At 42.2% G+C, this 22,578-nt stretch overlaps 1 protein-coding gene across 1 annotated transcript in view; it reads right to left on the bottom strand.

Moving 5' to 3' along the window:
• The window catches only part of ralgapa2 (Ral GTPase activating protein catalytic subunit alpha 2), a 730,448-nt gene that overhangs the window by 409,459 nt on the left and 298,411 nt on the right, over positions 1 to 22,578 (bottom strand). The window contains 2 exon segments of the mRNA XM_038805980.1: positions 172 to 300; positions 6,011 to 6,139. Of these exon segments, the coding sequence (XP_038661908.1) occupies positions 172 to 300; positions 6,011 to 6,139 (258 nt within the window).

Consider the following 22,578-nt stretch of genomic DNA (forward strand, 5'->3'; position numbering starts at 1 on the left):
ATATTTCTAAATATTGAAAGGATCAAGCTAGATTTAAACACAACCCGAAGAGTGCATGCCTATTTAGTCACAGTAAGATAAATGAATTTGTCTGTAACAGCAATTGAGATTGTAGTCAAAATCTGTGGCTCAGCAATTTTCTCTCTGTTCCAGTCAGTTAACCTGCATTACCTTGATATCTTCATTCCCTGTGATGATGTCAGTAGCACCAGTTACAGGCTGTAGCAGCGACATCTGTTGGTATAGATTAGGAAAACAGACCAGAGATCCAAGAAGAATTTGTGCTTCATAGCGTGGTGCCTATGCAACGTACAACAAAATATTTTTAAATAAACAGAAAACTTTGGTGGAACACAACACTGATCCCCTGAATACATCTCGTTCGCCGACCAGTATTTAGTTCTGAACACTGGTGACAGAAATTGTTACACTGGTGTACAGGCATTTGGAAAACAATAGTGACAGAGAATTCTATAATTAGGGAAGAAAATAGGCATTTGTGCAGCCACAGAAGGATTTCAAAGTGACTGCAGAGCAGTCTGATGAGTGAGGATGAACAGCCAGTAGTTGTGGTCCATATTAGTACCAACAATAAAGAGAGGAAACTAACCAGCAGGATCTCAAAAGCAGTAATCTGCAGATTATTCCTGGTGCCACAGATCAGTGAGTATACAAATGGGAAGATACAGCAGCCAATGCATGGCTGGAGAGGTGGTGCGCAAGGGTTTAGATTCGTGGGACATTGGGTAAGGTTCTGAGAGATGGTACCTGCACAGGTGAGACGGATTACACCTGAACAGAGCTGGGTTCAATGCCCTTGCAGGTTTGTTATTACTGTTGGGGAAGCTTTTTTTTAAAAAATAATTTTTATTGAAAAATTTTGAATTTATACAACAATTTATACAATTTGGTTAAATACCAAAAATAACAATATTATCATAAACATTCGCCCCACCTCCATGCACAACACAGCATTTTAACAACAACGCAAATTAACACAATATAAAGTTACAGAATAGACACTACAATAAGGAACACACCCCCCCCCCCCGGGTTGCTGCTGCTATTGACCAAGTTACCTATCTTTGAGCCAGGAAGTCCAGAAAAGGCTGCCATCGTTTATAGAACCCTTGTATTGATCCTCTCAGGGAAAATTTGACCCTTTCCAATTTTATAAATCCCGCCATGTCACTGATCCAGGTCTCCACACTTGGGGGCCTTGCATCGTTCCACTGTAGCAGAATCCTTCGTCGGGCTACTAGGGACGCAAAGGCCAGGACACCGGCCTCTTTCGCCTCCTGCACTCCCGGCTCTACTGCAACTCCAAAAATCGCGAGTCCCCACCCTAGTTTGACCCTGGATTCAATCACCCCCGACACCGTCCCCGCCACCCCCCTCCAGAATTCTTCCAGTGCTGGGCATGCCCACAACATATGGGCGCGGTTCACTGGACTCCCCGAACATCTGGTGCACCTGTCCTCACCCCAAAAGAACCTACTCATCCTAGTCCCGGACATGTGGGCCCGGTGCAGCACCTTAAATTGGATGAGACTAAGCCTCGCACATGTGGAGGAAGAGTTGACTCTCTCCAAGGCATCCGCCCAAGTCCCGTCCTCTATCTGCTCCACAAGTTCCTCCTCCCATTTAGCCTTCAGCCCCTCCACTGACGACTCCTCCACCTCCTGCATTACCTTATAGATGTCAGACACCTTCCCCTCTCCGACTCACACCCCCGAAAGCACTCTGTCCATCGTCCCCCGCGACGGCAGCAGAGGGAATCCCTCTACCTGTCGCCTAGCAAACGCCTTTACCTGCAGGTATCTGAACATGTTCCCCTGGGGAAGGCCAAATTTATCTTCCAGTTCCCCCAGGCCCGCAAACCTCCCGCCAATAAACAGGTCCCTCAATTTGCTGATTCCCGCCCTTTGCCACCCCCTAAATCCCCCATCCTTGTTCCCCGGGATGAACCGATGGTTGCCACCCAGTGGAGTCTCCATCGAGCCCCCTGTTTCCCCCCGATGCCGTCTCCACTGTCCCCAGATTCTTAGGGTCGCCGTCACCACCGGGCTCGTGGTAAACCTTAGGGGAGAGCGGCAACGGTGCCGTTACCATGGCACCCAGGCTCCTGTTGGGGAGGCTTTAAACAAACTTGACTTGAAATAACTTTTGAGAAGAAGAACAAGGTGTACAAATAATTGGGAAAGATAGATACAACTGTAGCCCACAGCAAAAGAGTGAGAACCAGCAAGCATTAAATAGGGTCAGTGGAAGAAGAAACACAATAAGGTCTAAATTAGGTTTACTATGCATGTAGGTTAATGCAAAGAAAAAAGGGTACTATTACACTATTGGGTGTGTTCTATAGACCACAAACTAGTGGAATAATATGAACATATAAATTTGCAAGGAAATTACAAAGGGGAGTAAAAAGTATATCAAAGTTACAATGGGTGACTTTAATTATCCTATACAGACTGGGATAGATATAGCATAAAGGTAGGGAGGAAGAAGAGTGCCTGAAATGTGTTGAGCAGAATCTTCTAGATTAGGATGTTTCTGGTGCATTGAGGAAGGAGGCATTGCTGGATCTGGATCTAGGAAATGAAATGGGCCAAGTATCAGTCAGGATACATTTAGGAGCTACTGATCATAGTGGGTCAAGTGTTAGTCAGGATACAGTGCCATAAGATTTGAGGTTGCTTTTGAAAAGGACAAGGAGAAATCCAGAGTAAAATTAATTAATTGGAGGAGGATCATTTACAATGGGGTGAGAACAGATTTGGTCCACGTAATTTGGAACAAAGACTGGCAAGGCACAACTGTTATGGAATAATGATTGCTTTTCAAGAAGAGAAGGTTCAGGCACAGTGAAGGCACATTTGAATGAGGGGGAAGGTAGGACAGACAAAGCCAGAGCTCCCTTGATGACAAAAGGGATTAAGAACAAGACAAATCAGGCGGGTCTCTGGGCAGATGCTTTAAGTAGGTTTAACACATCCACATTATGTGCCAGGCTTAGCTTGATACAATTCAAGATAGTCCACCGGGCACACATGATAGTGGCCCGAATGAGCAAGTCTTGTGGGGTAGAGATGTGCGGGAGGTCCAGCAAATCATGTCCACATGTTTTGGGCATGCCCAAAGCTCAGAGGGTTTTGGCAGGGCTTTGCTAAGGTTATGTCCACGGTACTTAAAACACGGGTGGTGCCGAGTCCAGAGGTGGTGAGCTGGGAGTCCAGGGGGCAAGAGAGGCTGACGTCCTGGCCTTTGCCTCCCTGGTAGCCCGGAGACTGTTACTGTTGTACCTGGCCTGTCCTTCCCCATAGAAATGGAGGGAGGGGAAGGGGGGGGGGAGGGGGGGAGAGAGAGAGTGAGAGAGAGAGAGAGAGAAACAGGACTCTTTCCCCCAACCCCCAACCTCACCAGCATCAAAACGAAGATAATCTTACAACAAGGTGAAGGGTCCTAGTAGTTAAAAAATATATATATTTAGAGTACTCAATCAATTTTTTCCAATTAAGGGGCAATTTAACGAGGCCAATCTACCTATCCTGCACATCTTTGACTGTGGGAGTGAAACCCACACAAATACGGGGAGAATGTGCAAACTCCACACGGACAGTGACCCAGAGCCGGGATCAAACCTGGGACCTTGGCGCCGTGAGGCAGTAATGCTAACCACTGCACCACCATGCTGCCTAGGATCTTGGTAATTAATGTAAATATGTGGGCAAAGCTGGCTGCAACTCTTGCCACTAAGCGGTAAGAGTCCCAGTAAGAACGCTCCAAAAATTGTCTAATATAATCGAATACTAATGTAAATAATCTAGGATAGAACTAGGACCCCTGTCACAGACACGGTGACAGCTCGGGGCCCATGTGCTGTCTTTACTATTGTGTTCATTATAACTATTGACGTTCCTGTATTTTCTTCTGCAACTTTCTGTATTTTAAATGCAAAATGCCAATAAAAATATAAATTTTTAAAAATTAGACGATACTTGGACTAATGTAAATTAATTAAGGAAATTCAGCATGAATGTGTTGAAGGCAAATTGCATCTTGATATAGAGATTTTAGTTGAGGCAACAGAAAGAGTTGCTTAGGTATATACGACTGATATGGTGCACTTCCAAAAGACACCTGATAAAGTGTTACACAGAATTGTAGAATGGTGACAGTGCACAAGGCCTTTCAGTCTATCATGCTTATGCTGGCTGTTTGAAGGAGCAATTCACCTACAGAAACACCCCCACCATTGCCCCATATCTCAAATTCATCCTTTTCAAATAATCCAATTCCCTCTTGGATGTCTCAATTGCATCTGTCTCCGTCACACACTCAGGCAGCACATTCCAAGTCCTAACCATTTGCTGTGTGAAAAAGACTTTCCATTGCTTCTTTTGCCAAAAACATCTAAATCTGTGCCCTGTGCTTCTTGATCCTTTCACCAATAGGAACAATCTCTCTCTATTTACTTTGTCCAGGCCCCTCCCTCATGATTTTGAATACCTCTAGCAAATCTTCCCTGAACTTTCTCTTCTCCAAAGGAAACAGTCCCAACTCACAAATGACTTCACAGCCATCTTAAAGTGCGGTGCCAGACTACTCCAGTCGATGCCAAACAATGTTTTATGGACAACAGACTTGTTATCAATCGAAAGCTTGTGGAATAAAACGGGAAAAATAGTATGCATACCAATTTGGCTGAATGATAGGAGACAATGAATGTTTTTTTTAGTCTGATGGCATAGTGGGGTTCCCCAGGGATTGATATGAGGATCATCATTTCTACATCTATATTAATGACCTAGGTTACAAAGGGCACAATTTCAAATTGGTGGCGGCACAAAACCTGGAAGCAGTGAGACTGTGAGAAGGATAGATTATAGACTTCAAGAGGACATAGACTGACTGGTAGAGCAGACAGACACATGGTAGATAAAATTCAATGCATAGGAGTGTGAAGGGCTACATTTTGGTAGGAAGAATGAGCGGAGGCAATACAAAATAAAGGAAACGATTTTGAAGAGGTTGCAGATGCTGAGGGGTCTGGGGTATATATATATGCATACATCGGTGAAAGTGGTGGGGAAGGCTGAGAAAGTGGTCAATAAGGCCTATGTGATACTCAGTTTAATAAATAGAGGCATGTGTTACAAAAGCAAGAAGCAACAATAAAAAAATTCAATTCTAGCCGCAATACATTAGACAGCATGTGGAAGGATCAGAAAAGGTTAGCAAAAGATTTACAAGAATGGTTCAAGGGAGCTAACAGGATACTTTGGAGAAGCTGGGGCTATTCTCCCTCTAGAAGAAGGCTGAGAGGAAATTTGATGGAGGTGTTAAAACCCATGAGCAGTCTGGACCACTGACAGAAAGGTCAGAGAACACAGATTTAAGATGAATGGCAAAAGAACCAAACCCAACGTGAGGAACTATTGGGATCCGGAACGTACTGCCCAATAGTTTTGGTGGAGGAAGATTCAATAATGGCTTTCAAATCAATATCAAATTATCCAACGAGAAGAAAATTGCAGGGCTATGGGGGAATTATCCAACGAGAAGAAAATTGCAGGGCTATGGGGGAATAGATGGGCAAGTGTGACTAGCTAAAGCATTCTGACAGACAGACAGCATGGAGATAGCAGGTTAAATGGCCTCACTCTGTGCTGTAAATATTCTATGATTCTACAAATTCTAAATAATAAATATTTGGGCTTCAGCACAATCATATTTAGAAATCTACAACTACTAACAATTAAAAATCACAAGTTTTTTCTGCAAGGGTAGCTGATCCACTGAGTATATATGGTTTTATTCTAGCCTTTTGATGAAACACCTTTATGCTCGTGCACTGTCACCCTCCAATTCACACATTTGCTGCCATGGTATCTGCTCTGAGCAATCTGTCTCACGTTGCACTAATGAGCAAACACCTGTTTGAGTGGAGAAATCCAAACCTTACTAACTGCTATTCAGTCCCCGTGGAGAGCATGGTCATACTCACATCCAGCATGTCTGAGTTGAGGACTTGAGTCGCAACTGTAATGAAATCTCCAACCATCATGGTGAAACCAGGTAAACCAAGTAAGAAGAAGCGAGGTGAACAATGCTTAGTAAGCATGTTCAGCACATCCTAGTTTTAGTCAAAGGAGGAAATAGGATTATTAGTAAAACAGACCGATGACCAATTAAGTCAGGTGTATTCTAATTTAAAAGGAATCATGGAACACAGCAATACACTGTGGTGTCATAACCGAATAAAAAATAATAACTAACTACTGGTGATGAATCTTTTTCTGTTCAACAGTTCACAAACATTTGCAATTATACAGATTTTTACTTTTCGGAGATCCACCATTTTAAACAGAAAAAAATGTGCCAAAAGGCTGGTCAAATATGACAAATTTGTAAGAATTCAGTAAAACTATAATATCGAAAAATGCAGTAATCAAAATTAATTCCAAAAGTCTCTATTCTTGATTTCAGTTAACAGTTACAAAGATCATTAGGTGCTGATTTGCATTCCTTGTGACATTTGGCATTTGATATCTTCTGACAGTTAATTTTTAAACCAGCTTGAATTTTAGATTTCAAAACTAAACATTCTCTCAGGCAGCAGATGGATTATATCAATAAAACATGTGCAAAACAAATGCTGACTGTAGGGCAGAACAAAAGATCTACCTGTATAATAATGAGGCTGATTAATTTGTCATTTTTACCTCACACCTGTAATTACAAACACAGCTATGTATTGTCCTGTTGTTGGATGCTGGCTTTAAACAACATAGGAACAGATGGGAATTCATTTCTGTTGACATATGCTGCTTTTTAAAAATGGATATCAGAAACCAAGTCCTATAAAGTGACAATAAGTGTATTTCCTAATATACAGTATAAGCAGGTTAGTTTTACGAAAATTGCTATATTTCTAAATTAATTTACAACTCCAAGTGTGTGTGCATATATATATATATATATTATTTATATTATTATATACATATATACACACGCAAAATAATCAGCATCACTACGGAGATTAGACACAACTCAATATACAAAACACTGGTTTTAAAAATAAGATTTTTTTACAATATATCTTTAAGAACTATACAAAGAATAAAGATAAAACAAGGTGTCTTATATTAAATTGTTAATTTTGCAAAAAAGTAGGAGCTTGGCATGAAACACTTTGAAAGCTGTGATCTTGTACTGTTAATGCCCCACCCACGACATTACAGCAAGTTACCATATGATTTGGCTTAGACAAGTGTATTTTTACTGTACTCTACCAAATTCAATTTATTTTTGAAGAGCTGCTTTTTCCATCAGTACCAGTTAAAAACAACGAAACACTCAGTGAACGTGTATGAGAATCTAAGTATGAAGCGCTGCCTTCTTACATTCAGCAGTTATGCAAAGATATAATAAAAATCAGAAATCGCCGCTCACTGAGTTTTTTCATTGAAAAGAAACTAGCACTGATACATGAAGTACGACTGATTCATTACTAAGAAGTATGTATAGCAGCTTATATTTCAAGCTTATTTTATAAAATATTTCCATCATATACATAGTTGGTGATCATTTTATAACTAGATGAGACGTTATCTCACATATAAATTTAGAAAGCCAAACAGATTCTTATGTAAAAGCTCCATTCAATTGCTAAAAAAGTCTTGAGATAGTCTTCTGTAGAGTCTAACCATCTGTTTATTGTAATTTAGTGAACATTGTGTTTAGTTAGGTTTGGTTTAATCTCCCATACGTCTTCTGCTTCTATTATTCAAAATGAGCTTCCCTGATGTATAATGCCAATCATCTATGTGACAGACTCGGTCAGTGCTTACTGACAAAAAAGCAATACTATTTAGGCCTCTTTCCCCTCAGTACCGTACTAATTAAAGATCTGCTGCAATGGAAGGGATCCCAGCTGTTGCATTCTGTCAGTAGAAATACTCAAGACAATTTCCTTGACTACTTTACACTTAACCAACATTTTTTATAACCTTGAGTCCTATTGGACCCGAGGCTGAGCGCCAACCCCCATCTGCTCTTCATCACAAAGACCACCTAGCTCCACCACCGTAGCTCATCCACATCTCTGCCTCAGTACATCTGCTGATAAAAACCTCATCCATACTGTTTGCCAGCCCCAGACTCAACTGTTCCAATGCTCTGAGTGGACACCCATTTTCCACCCTCCATAAACACAAGATAATTCAAAACACTGCTCCTTGACCCCTAACTCATGCCAAGCCTTGTTCATTCACCAATGCTCACCAGCTTACACTGGTTTCCAATCCACACAGTGGATCTTAAAATTCTTAAACTTGTGTTCAAGTCCCCTCATGGCCTTGCCACTCTCCATCTCTCTAACCAGCACCAGATTTACTAACCATCAAAATCTGTCCGGAGCTCCAATCCATCATGTATTCCCCAATTTCTTTGTCCCCCTCTGGCAACCATACATTCCGCCATCTAGACCTTAGGTTCCGGAGTTCCTTTCCAAAACCTCTTTGCCTCTCTGCTATTTTAATAGGCTATTTAAAACATACCTCTTTGGTCAAGCTAATGTCTCTTCCTTCAGCCCATTGGCAACGTTTGTCCGATTACAACTCCTGTGAAATATCTTAAGATATTTTACTCTGTTAAAGGTGCTAGAGCAAACGTTATTGTTGAAGGAACTGCAGGCATGTTTATTACCTCAACAAATCAGTTTTCAAAGGCCTCCAAAACAGAGAGATTGCACACGATTGATTTTAACCCCATTCTCACACAAAGTAGCGCATTTATTTATTTTTGAAATTTCATTCATAGGATGTGGGCGTTGGCTGGGCAAGTATTTATTGCCCGTCCCTAATCGCTCTTGAACTGAGTGAATTGCTTGGCCATTTCAGAGGGCAGTTGAATCAAACACATTACTGTGTATTTGGAGTCACATGTAGCCAGACCAGATAAGGTTGGCGGATAACTCATCAATTATAAACACTACGACATCAATATATAGATATTATTTTGTAAGCAGGGCCAAATGGTGCCGAGACATACAGTCGTTCATCATGTTCAAATGAACATAATCTTCACTCCCTTCATACAGTTTGAAGATTACTAGTTTTAACATAGAACAGTAAAGCATGCTGGGAATCTAACTGACAAATTTCAAAAGCTTTGGGTTAGTCTCAGAAATAATGTAAAATTCTACTGACAAATTACAGAAAGCAGTTACCAAAGATCAGTTAGAAAAAATATGAAGAGAAAGTGCAACTAATATTTAATGTGCTAAAAATATCAAGGCAGGAAGAGCATTCACAAAAAGGATATATACTATAGCCTTAGCAAACAGATATTCCACAATTATCGTGGGTAGTCTAACCTGTTAAACTTCAAACTCATCTGAAAGCCCCAATTTGTATGTGAAAACTGCAAGATGAGAACATCTGCCCTTTATCAGCAGTATCATAAAAATCATCTAATTCAAATACTGGCATGTTTTCCTTCCCTTTTAAAGCACAGTTCAGTAAATATGAACTGCAGCAGGCTGCTCGCTACCTGGTAAATGAATCACTTTAATTGAATGCTTTGTACACAGTGCTTGCTGAAATGCAAGCAGTAGTGAAAACATATGGTGGTAGCAAAAACAGTTGGTGAGTGCACTTTGTTACTGCAACAATCCCTTCATTCCTGGATGACTGACTGATGAACAAAATCTGTAAAATGATTTTCTTCTCACTGTTAATTTCCAGTATTTTATTAGTCCGCCTTTTATTTCGTTTAGGTGAAAAGAGTCAATGAAGTAGAAAAAACACAGCTGTTTGTGTAATTAACAACCGCGATATCGTGTGTATGTATTTCTAAAAAAAAATAGACCCACTGAAATTATAATGTTGTGAGCATTTGCAGGGGCCATAACTGAGTGGGTGGATGCAGTTGAAGCTCCTCCACCAGGGGGAAGGGAAGTACAAAACAAAAGGGACAAGTTGGGTAATTAAGGCAAAAGGCCCTGGAAGGTTCCAGGGGAAGTGTGGGACAAAGCCCCGTTGTGTTCTGACTCACCACAAATTTATTATTAAACACACTGTTCCATGTACCATTGTGCCTGTAATTTCGACAGAAGTTGAAGAGCTTATCATCTCGTGTTGTCTGTGGGTTTTCATAATGGTACTGACAAAAATCCACACAATGACTGCACTCACTTCTGTTTAGAACAAAACGATCAACCATTTTGCACTTAATCACCTTACCGATAAAAACCGGGATGATTTAAAAAAAATAAAAGTCACTTAAAACTATTCTGTACGGAAGATCGTTGTAATTGTGCTTCATCCTAATATCTGCCATAACCTTGGATTTGGCAAATAGGAAACCAATCTATGAAATGGATAATGTAGATGCTGAAACTATCAAAACACATTTTAATTCAAGCAATTATCAGTTGAATTTCCAATTAAGGAAAGTAAAGTTCAAAATATATAGATACATATTTTTCAACATCATGGCAGACTAAGCTTAAAAACTCAATTTAATTAACTGGTCAATTTATGGCTCAAATGCTACTGTTGTCCATTAAATGTAGCATTTTATATATAGTATATCATCAAAATCTAGAATCAAGCAAACTTCAGAACACTAGTGTTAATTTGTTGGCAGACTCATATCAACCCTGAGGCCTACCTTCCTGCTCCCTTAATCCCATTCTTGTTCAGCTCTTAAGAACCTAACACCTTTTCCTAATGCGCACAACAGCAGATATTGTAAACATGTTTTTCTGCTCAGGAACATTTCTTAACCTCCTCTATGCCTCTGTACTTTAAGACTCTATCTGTTTGACGTCCAGTCTTGGATGAGCAGTAATGTTTTGTCAATTAAACATTAGTAACACAGGAGCAAATTCCTTTGGCTCCCGCCATTAACTCCAACCCTCCTTGACCAACATCTCAGGCTGAACCAGATGGTGTGCAACCTCAGTGTCCGGCTCAACCTTGAGTTGAATTTCCAACTCTGTATTCTCTATCATAAAGAGCATATTTCCAAATACATATCATCAACTACTGTGCTTCTTTTCGCTTTTTCCCCTGCCCCCCCAACCAAACCCTCTTTGCTCCTGACATGCCTTTGTCACCTCTGGACTCAATGATGCCAATGCACTCCTGGTCATCCTTCCATCCTCAAAGTTTAAGCACAAAACTCAGTTTATGGCACTAAATAACTAGAAGTTGTTCTTGTCCCTCCATTTCAATTTTCTGTCTTTTAATGCCTTTATAATTCTCATCTTTGCTCTCAGCTCCAATCGTGGTCTTGGCCTGGCCATTTCTGTAACCTCCTCCAACCCTACAAGCCTCTTGGACATTACAACTTTTTACTAAATCATGGGTGGCTCTAAGCTTCCGTGGTGTCATCTGCACCAAGTCAGTTAATATTCTCAGTTTTCTTCATTAAGATAAACTTGCAGACAAAGATATTCTTTTAAACTTTAAAAAAAATAGAAATTGGACTTTGCTTCATTCTGTCATCACTGTAAAATGGGCATAACAAAAGCCAATTTCAAGCACCAACATCTGCGTCCCAAGAATGCCTGAAAGGGATCCAAATATTGGACTGGCCTGCTTTTCAGGCTGCCTCAAACAGACATGAAGTTTCTTTTATATGTTAATGAAGGACCTTGTATCTATTTTAGGAAGCCTATTGAAAATTGAGCCACCCTAAGTGAAGCAGGGAATGGACTTGTTCCACTAAAGTTTCAGTGCTGCAAATGTGGCCTTGCAAATAGGCTCTGTCCAAAGGGTAAGAAAGAATATTTAACCAATTTTCATATGAAGTCTGAAGAGCAGGACTATTCCTCCCAGTTCCACACCAATCCTGATGGCTGCTGCCAGCTGCAATCAGTACACCCCATCACAATTTCCCTGCAGCTGAAAAAATACCTTTTTTTAAAAAAACTCACTTTCCACCACTTAGATTTGAATGACAGTGGATAATATCCACACTCAACTAAAGGGTCATATTCATACAAACAGATGGATTGCAAAACTTCATGTGTCACAGGACTGAATTACTGTGATACTATCTACTACTGCCTCAGGGCTAGAAGGAGGTCAACAGTACAAAACTGAATTTGCTTTGCGATACAGAGACCAGCAGCTGCTTTAAATGGTAAGACAGCTTGCCTAGTTTTTAAAAAGTAAAGAGATGGCAACGCATTCTGTGCGATGCAATAAAGAGAATTGTAAACACATCCCATCTATTATTGTACTTAATTACTGCACAGGTTTACATGTCTACCATGCCTACTTGCCTGGAGATACAAGGGATGTTACAACTCAAGAATCTGTTACCAACTATGAATTGCTGTCTTAAGAGGAAGAAGGATAGTTAGCCAAGAGAAGCAGCTCCTGCTTTCCTCCACCCACTTTGATTCTATGATTCTACCTGAGAGAAAAGACTCCATTCTACTTGCACTTAATATAATTTATTTTTCTTTTCTAAATTATTCAAAAAAAATTCAAAAAAAGCTTGCAATTTGTTAGTTAGTAACTATATCTTCAAAAATATTAAAATGTTCAGTTTCATTAGTTCATTGCATGATGTTCAAAGAAAAAAACTAACCCGACTATAATCACCAGGCTTAATTTTGTTTCAGAAATTTCAACAAAATGAAATCTTGAGGCTAAACTATGTATTACAACAAAGACTATACAAAAAACTGTTACAGCCTTTCAAGTCACACTATACATTTGCCCGGATGGGGGTGTATAATTTAAGTGCCTGAAGACCCAACACCACCTGCTTGCTACTGCATACAACAGCAATGCAACCAGAGAATGTTGCATATGGATCTAGCATCTTCCCAATTAAATTTGAGAAGATAATATTCGAAATATCAAAAACTGTGCTTATTTGTGCGATTGTGTAAAACTTTGATATCCTCATTCAAAATCCACCTCTTTTTAATGGATTTGTTTTAAATAATCAAGTCTTTAACTATATGCTTAGATTAACAATGAACAAACATGAACATAAAGCAAGATATTGACCAACGGTATTAGTTATTTCATTATTCTTCTTCGCGACATTAAAATTCCAACAAGTTATTCTTTCAAGTCATATGTGCATTTTTCACTTAGCAAATCAACTGACCACTTGCCAGATGGGAAAAAGGGAGCTTGTTATTGTATTAATCATTTGATTTCATTCGATTTTTGTCCATTCATACGTGAAATAATGCATTATTTACTTATTACTACATTGAAGATGAGGATTAGAATGTTGTATTGTCTTTCTAGTACGAATGGAGCTGCACTCGGCTTGAAAAACAGTACTGATAAAACCATAACGATCAATCTGACTTGTTTAATAGCTGTTGTGCAATTTGAGAGATCCAGCAATGCTTATAGAGCACTGCTGTTTTAATTCACACCCCTAAGTTTATTATTGGCAGTTACTCATTTACAATTAATTACTGGCTGTTGATACCCCAGCCATCTGGCACCCTCCAAAATGGTATTACTACCTAACAATTGCAACAGTGCTTAAACTAAGCTTTAAGACTGCTCTACAACATATGGGAATTTAAAGCAAGTATGATGAATATTATGAATATTGCTTCAAATTAATCCAGACAAAGAGGATCAGAGCACATTAATTTAAAGCAGATATTACAAAATACCTCGACTCAAAAGAGTGATAAATGTTTAGAGCAATCTGACAGGCTGCATACTTAGAAGCAAAAATATCAGCACTGTTATTACGAGTTAGGGTACTACAGATTGTGAGTTCCTCTAATCCAAACATCCTTTGCTCATCCTTAACATTTCTTATGCTCATCAGACAGACTTACTTACTGCAACAAAAGCAAAAAGGAAAGGTCAGACTTGAAACATTTACTGCTTATATCTGCACAGATGCGACCAGGCATGTTAGGTATTTCCAGCATTTTCTGTTTTAATCAGCTTATTGTGGCCTTACTTCAGGATTTCATTAAATACCCTCAATAATTGTCACTATACTTGTATATGCATATAGTTCAAGTTAAATGCTTCAATGTATAGGGTACAAATTTAAGCATCATTGGCATTCAGATAGGCAACATAATTCCCGTGCTTTTTTTTTGTAATAGATATTAAGCAAAGCACAAGTTATCCTACTAAAGCCTTTAACAAAATGCCATATACTTTCATAAAATGAAAATTTTGCACACCAGAAATAAAAGGCTACATTCATACTGTTATGCACACTATCTGGGGGCAAAAAGTAATAAAACATCAGTGAGAGGATGCATCTGCAGTTAGTTGTGGCACAAACATACATTAATTCATTTCACAGTCCCTGTTTTGAGAGAAGTAAACATTGATTGCTGATAATCCATCAGCTGTATTAACTGATAAAATAGATAGAAATTAAAAACAAATACTCCATATCAGCGACATTAGCAGATGGATTTTAACAGAGAAATGTGAGGTCATGCATTTAGGGAGGTCAAACAGTTATAGGGAATACACAATAAATGGGAACGTGTGAAGAGGGGTAGATAAAGCAAGAGATCTTGGTGTACACAGATCCCTTAAGGCAGCAGTTCACAACAACAAGGTTGTAAGGAAAGCATATGGAATTCAGGCGGTATAGAATATAAAAGTAAGGATACAATGTTGGAATTGTATAAAACATTGGTGAGGCCACAACTGTAGTATTGTGTCAAGTTCTGGTCACATTACAGGAAGGATGTAACTTCTCTGGTGAGAGTGCAGTGGAGTTCTACAAGAATGTTGCCAGGTCTAGAAAAGTGTAACTACGAGGAGAGATTGGAAAGTTGGGGTTATTTTCCTTGGAACAAATGAGGCTGAGGGGTGACTTGCCTGAGGTGTACAAAATCATGAGGGGAAGTGATAGTGTGAACAGGTTAAAATTGTTTCTCTTGGTGGAGAATTCTAAAACACAGATTCAAGATAAGTGGCAGAAGGTGAAGAGGGGACATGTGGAAGAATCTTTTTACACACAGGGTAGAGGGTGTCTGGGATGCACTGCTTGAGTTGGTGGTGTAGGCAGAGACCTAAATTCTTTTAGAAAGTACCTGGATCTGCATCTTAAGTGCTACAAGCACAGGGCTAAGGACCATGTTTAGGAAGGTGGGATTAGAAAGAGCACCTGGGTATTATGGGGTGGGCATGAACCAGATGGGCCGAATGAACTACTTTGTGCTGTAATTTTTCTATGGTTCTAACAACCCTGTTTGTTCCTTTCCAGGAAGGAAAGTATTCAAGACTTTCAAACAGAGTTTTGATCTGCAGTTTTGAAAAAAAAACTTTTATTTGCATTGCATCTTTCAGACGTCCAGTCACTGTTGTACTGTGTGAAAAACCGTAGCCAACTTTCATACTGCAAGATCCCACAAATATCAATGCAATAATAACCAAAAAAATCAAATCAGGTGTTGCTGGCATGATGAATATTAACCAGGCAATCAAGAAGGAATCCCCCCCCCCTCCCCCCATCCCCAAACACTGCCATGGAGTCTTTACACCCACTTGAAATCAGACAGGAATTCTTTTTAACATTCCTCTCTACTTTACTGGAATGACAGCCTGCTCCACTCTCTGGTGTGCGATACTAAAGCACAACTTTTTGACTTAAAGATAAGAATGCTACCATTGAACTACGAAAGGCACTATGCTGATAACTAAACACATATCTAAAAGTAGGCAAGTAAGCTACATGTCAAAATCGAAGATACCATATAATACAATAAGCACAGAAGTCAAGCACCACAAAACATATTTAGAAATATCAAGTTACACTAAAAGCCCCACCTTCATGGTAAATATTGAGAACATGTGTTGCATAACTAATTTGAAAACATGTAAGAATGGTATTGAAGGTTCCAGATTTTGTACTGTTCCATCCCATTAATACGAGTTTTGAGGAAAAGTCATATGGACTCAAAACGTTAACTCGGTTTCTGTCTCCACAGATACTTCCAGACCTGCTGAGTTTATCCAGAATTCCATGAATGCTCTGCCCAAAGACAACTAAACAAACCAGCCCCACTCTGTATTGTAACGGCAACAGAAATATCTCAGGAGGATGGCAACAGGTACATCCCAATATAATGGGTACACTTTCCGTGGCTGCACCATCAACTCCAGCATGTCCCATCCGTGGCTCTTTCCTGTTTCCTATAAAAGCTTTTTCTTGGTGACATCATCCATAAATATGGGCTCTGTTTCTGCATGCACGTCAATGAAAGCCTTAGCTGTCACCGCTCAACTTCACATTTGCCGTACGGACCAACATCAAGGCTTGAACCACCACTTCTTCAAATAAACATCGGGAAGAGCAAAGCTGCTCAGCATAATTTCTGACAGAACCTCTGCACTTCAGCACCAGCTCCAACCTGTCCTCAGACTGCCCAAATTGAAACCAACTGTAAGAACTGCACCGTCCAGCTAACTCCGGGCGAAGCCAAACCCCTCATTTCCATAACATTCTATTTTTATCTGATATATTGTCTTTTAATTTCCCTATTTATTTTTCATATACCCGTGAGCAAATACAAGCAAAAAAACCACTGCAGCAGCTATACAATCTCTTGCAAAGCTGTCTATATGCTTTGAGAATCATAGTCAGAGTCTTACAGCATAGAAAGAGGCCCATCATGTCTGTGTCAGCCATCAGGCACTTATCTGTTCTGATACCATTTTCCAGCACTTGGTCCGTAGCCTTGTGTGCTACGTAGTTTCAAGTATTCATCTCCATACTTCTTAAATGCTGTGAGGGTTTCCCCCCTCCACCACCTTTCGAGCAGTGAGTTCTACATTCCTATCATCCTCTGGGTGAAAAGATTTTTCCTTAAATTCCCTCGAAATCTCCTACCCCTTACCTTAAATTTATGCCCTGCTTACACTAAGGGGAAGGTTTCTTGCCATCTATCCTCGTTACTGGCCCCTCAACCTATCTACTCCATCTATGCCCTGCATAATTTTGTATCCATCAGGTCCCCCCTCAGACTTCTCTGGCCAAAGGAGAACAACCCTAGCCTAGCCAGTCTCTCGAGTGCAAGCACGTCCTTCCAATAATGTGGTGACCAGTACTGCACACAGTACTCTAGCTGTGGCCTAATGATCTTTTATACACCTCCATCATAATCTTTCTGCTCTTATATTTTCTGCCTCGGCTAACAAAAATACAGTGGCACTATGGTTAGCACTGCTGTCTCACAGCACCAGTGGCCGAGGTTCTACTCTGGCCTTGGGTGATTGTGTGGAGTTTTCAGGTTCTTCCCGGGTCTGCATGGGTTTCTTCCGGGTGCTCTGGTTTCCTCCTACAGTCTAAAGATATGCAGGTTAGGTGGACTGGCCAGGATCAACACGCGGGGTTACGATGATAGGATGGGGTTGTGTGCCTAGGCAGAGTGCTCTTTCGGAGAGTCGGTGCAGACACAATGGGCCGAATATCCTCCTCCTGCACTGTAGGGATTCTATAGATCTGATATACCTTTTTAACCACCATACCCCTCTCTCCTGCAGCCTTTAGGGACCTTTGGAAATGTCCCCCAAGTTCCCCATGTCCTCTATAGTTCCTATCGTTTATTGTGTATTTCCTTGGCCAGGATTCTCCCCTACCTGGCGGGGCGGGGGTTCCCGGCGTGATGGAGTGGCGTGAACCACTCCGGCGTCGGGCCGCCTAAGGAAGTCTCCGCACCTTTAGGGGTCAAGACTTAACATTGAGGGGCTAGGCCCGCGCCGGAGTGGTTGGCGCTCCGCCGGCTGGCGTGGACGGCCTTTGGCGCCACACCAGCCGGGGCCAAAGGGACTTTGCCGGCCAGCGGAAGTCCGTGCATGTGCCGGAGCACAGCGGTTGCTGACGTCATCCCCGTGCATGCGCAGGGGAGGGGGTCACTTCCGCCTCTGCCATGGTGAAGACTATGGCGAAGGCAGAAGGAAAAGAGTGCCCCCATGGAACAGGCTCGCCCGCCGATCGGTGGGCCCCGATCGCAGGCCAGGCCACCGTGGCGGCACCCCCCGGGGCCAGATCGCTCCCTAGGACCCCGGAGCCCGCCCGCGCCGCCTGCTCCCGCCGGTAAGGTAGGTGGTTTGATCCACGCCGGTGGGAGAGGCTTCACAGCGGCGGGACTTCGGCCCATCGCGGGCCGGAGAATCGCCGGAGGGTGGGGCCGCCGACCGGCACGGAGCGATTCCCGCCCCAGCCGAATCTCCGGTGCCGGAGAATTCGGGACATGGCGGGGGCAGGATTGACGCCCAGCAGGGGGTCGGAGAATCCCGCCCTTTGGCTTGTTAGTGCTCCCAAAATGCATCCCCTCATAGTTTTCTGGATTAAATTCTATTTGCCACTGTTTTGCCCATCTGACCAGCGCATTTCTAATGTCATGTAATCTGAGGCTTTCCTCCTCGCTATTTACCACACCACCAATTTTTGTGTCATCTGCGAACTAACTGATCACACCCCTCACATTCCCATCTAGATCATTAATGTACATTACAAACAGCAAGGGACCCACCACTGGACAGAGGCTTCCAGTCACAAAAAGAACCTTCAACCAAAAACCTCGGCTCCCTGCCACTGAGCCAATTTTGTATGCAATTTACAAAAGTTCCCTGGATCCCTTACCTTCTTTATTAGTCTCCCATGCAGAACTTCGTCAAAAGTCTTACTGAAGTCCATGTAAACAACATCAACTGCACTGCTTTCATATACAGACCTAGTCACCTCCTCGAAAAAGTGTTAGACACATGATTTCCCCTTGACAAAGCCATACTGACTCTTATTGATTAATCCTTGCCTCTCCAAGTGGAAATTAATTCTGTCCCTCAGAATTTTTTCCAACAATTTACTTACCACTGATGGTAGACTTACTGGTACTGGTGTATGGCAGGGATCGGTGCTAGGTCCCTTGCTGTTTTTAGGGCACATTAATGATCAATGGGAATGAGTGGTGTGTGCGTGGTGGGGGGGGGGGGGGGGGGGGGGGGGTGTTGATCAGTCATTATCTGGTCCTTCCCTCTTTGCTCTTAGCTGACCTCCAGTCCTCCTGCACTCTCCTCTATTCCTTCACACAAAAGCCTGGGATAAATCTCATCTGGGCCCATCCCTGCTTTCTAGACCTACATCGGGCTTCTCCATCGTCAACACAGAAGCAAAATACTCATTTTGTACCACACTTGCATCTTTTAGCTCCACAGATAGGTCGCCACTTTGGTCCCATTACTCTCCCTGGTTATCCTCTTGCACTTAACATACTTATAAAACACCATGGGATTTTCCTCTATTTTGCTCGCCAGTGTTTTTTCATGCCCTTGCTGGATTTCTTTTTCAAGTATCCCCTGCACTTTCTATACTCCTATCAGGTAACCACTGATTTGAGCCCTCTGTATATGCCATAAGCCTTTTTCTTTTTTCTTATCCAATCCTGTATTCCGATTGACATCCAGGGTTTTCTGGACTTTTCAATCCCATCCTTTACCTGTATGGGAGCATGATGGCTTTGTTTCAATTTTGAATGACACCCACTGCTCAGATATGGACTTCTATTGGTGACCTCTTTGCAAACAAAGAAACAAGTTCATTTGCAAGTAATCAAAACATAAACATCTGCTTTTTACTAGAAATCAGTTAACGATTTGCTATGCCATTTTTATAAAATACAGAGGTATTACAGTGGGCTGGACAATTGTGAGGTAATATTTCAATACCTCATAGCTAATAGATCCGTAATCACAAAATATTTTGAACCGATGTTCCATAGCTCGACTAATAACAAGAGCTCATTGTACAACAATGCCCTGTAATTTGTTGAGCATTACTCAGTGACGAAATTAGTCAATGCCTTACTGTGCACAGGTGAATGCAAAATATCAAAAACTGAAGAATTGAAGCTCAAGCTGTCACCCATGATCATCTGGATATAATGGACATGGAACAAATTATTTCCATATTAAAGGTATAGTTTGAATATTCCACAAAGTGTTAACGCTTGTTTTTTTCTCGTGTCTGGGGGGGGGGGGGCGGGGGTCAAACAAATAACTCAACCTTTTAAAGCAGTTTATAGCAAGTCACACGAAAAGCATCTGTACAAATGGTAGGTACTGCATAAGGAATTCCATAACCTCCTACCCAGACAATCCAAACGATTTGTCCATACACCAAAGGCAATGACCACTAATACCAATGGTGGTGGTGGATGGACACCTTAAAACCACTACTGAAGGGCCATGAATGTTCTTTGGTGGAAACTCTTTCTTAGGAAACAAGATTAATGAGGAAGGAAATACAGCTTTCAAAGTCATACAAATTACTTCTAGAGCAGATAGTAATATGTTCTTTGAAGTGTAGAAGATTTTAGTTTAGATGGGCAGCATAGTCGGCACAGGCTTGGAGGGCCGAAAGGCCTGTTCCTGTGCTGTACTTTTCTTTGTTCTTTGAAACCGAGTGGCATAATGAGATAATGTGAGTTTGTATTATATTTCATTTGGTGACAAATCTGTCTACCTTTTTCCACCAATAATGAGGTTTCTTTGAATAAACCTGTATTGGGCATATCAGGGAATTGTTGATTGATCACAAGTACCACATGATAGGAATTAATAGATGTTTTCCCTTTTTGGAGAACATCTGGATCAACCCGTTCTTCGAGGTATCGGTACAACGGTGGTGCTTATTTCCTTCAATTTAAAAAAAGATGTTTTTATTGTGTTTCTTTCATTTTATACACTGTACACAGTATGTACATCAGGTACAATATACATGAAATTTCCATTGATAACGGGCCAACCCTCCCCATCCCCCTTGCCCGCCAACCCCCCCCCCCCCCCTCCCCCCGCCTTGCTTTGAGATGTTTTCTTAAGTCTCATATCATGCAATAGGCGATTATCATCTATTTACATATATGGGGTTCTTTAGTTTTTAATCTTTTTTTAGTGTCGCAAGTACGCATACATTAACACTGCAATGAAGTTACTGTGAAAATCTCCTAGTCGCCACACTACAGCGCCTGTTGGGGTACAGAGGGAGAATTCAGAATGCCCAATTCACCTAACAAGCAAGTCTTTTGGAACTTGTGGGAGGAAACCGGAGCACCCGGAGGAAACCCGCACAGTCACGGGGAGATTTTGCAGACTCCACACGGACAGTGATCCAAGTCAGAATTTGAACTCGAGTCCCTGGCGCTGTTAAGCAACAGTGGCAACCACTGCTTCCGTGCCGCCCTCCCCTTCCCTTCGCCGATTGCAAATCCCCCTCCCCGCATCCCTTTTCTTTGGGGGTTCTGTTCTTTGTGGCCTTGCTCTAGGCCCCTATTATCCATTCTGGCCGTTCTCCAGCCACCCCCTCCTCTCTCCCTGCCTCGCCCCTCCCTCCAAGTCTGTTCCCCGCTGTCTCGTTGGTTCCGGTGTGCCCCCCCTCCCCCGCTCTATTGGCTGTTGACTTCGAAGAGGTCTTGGAACAAGTTGGTGAAAGGCCTCCTTGATTTGTGGAAGGCCCCTCTGATCCTCGGATAGAGAAATTGATCTTCTCCATGTGAAGAAATTCTGACAGGTCTGCAAGCCAGTCTGCAGCTGTGGATGGTGCTGATCGCCAGCCAAGCAAGAACCATTGGCAGGCGATTAGACAAGCTCAGGCAAGGGCATCGGCCCCCTTCCCCATGAATAGTTCTGGCTGGTCCGATACACCGAAGACTGCCACTCTTGGGCTCCTCCCTCACCCCCACAACCTTGCACATTGCCTCGAAGAAGGCTGTCCAGAACTGACAAGTCTGGAACATGTGGATGTGGTAGGCCAGGCCTCCACCTCCGGAAGAACCTGCTCATACAGGTTTTGGCAAATGTGCTCTGTGCACCACTTTCAGTTGCATGAGGTTTAGCCTTGCGCAGGTAAAGGCCCTGCTCAGTGCTTCGCTCCAAAGTCCCCACACTCTTTCCATTCCTAATTATTCCTTCCATTTTTCCGTGTTTCGCTCAGTGGGGAGCCCTTTTTAATAGCTGTCCCCGCACAGATCCCCACAGTTCCCCCTTCCCAGAATACCCGTGTCCAGTAATTCCTCTAGCATTGCGTCTTTCAGGGTCTGTGGGTATGCGGTCGCCTCCTTGAGGAGAAAGCTCTTCAGTTGTAGGTGTCGGAGTTCGTTCCCTTTCGGTCGATGCAGTCTCTCTGTCAGTTCCTCGAAGATGGTTTGCCTGTTCTCAAAATCCCTAACAGCCAATGCCCCCCTCCCCACTCCTAAAGGTGGTGTCGAGCATGGCTGGCGCGAACTTGTAGTTGCTGCAGATGGGGGCTATGGTGAACATTTCGGTCAAGCTGAAGTGCTGCCTCATCTGGGGCCAGGTTTGGAGGGTGGCTACCTCCACTGGGCTTGCTGAGTGTCTTGCTGGCGGGAATGGGAGCGCTGCCGTGGCGAGGGCCCACAGGGTCGTCCCTGTACCGAGCTCTCCTCCATCCTCACTCATTCCATGTCTAGTTCTTTTACCCACCCCCTCACTCTTTGCGCATGGTTGCCCAGCGGTAGAACTGTATGTTTAGGAAGGCCAGGACCCCATTTTTCTCTTCTCTGTAGGACTTTTTGGGGAA

This window comes from Scyliorhinus canicula, chromosome 1 (assembly GCF_902713615.1).
Source record: "Scyliorhinus canicula chromosome 1, sScyCan1.1, whole genome shotgun sequence".
Classification (NCBI taxonomy): domain Eukaryota; kingdom Metazoa; phylum Chordata; class Chondrichthyes; order Carcharhiniformes; family Scyliorhinidae; genus Scyliorhinus; species Scyliorhinus canicula.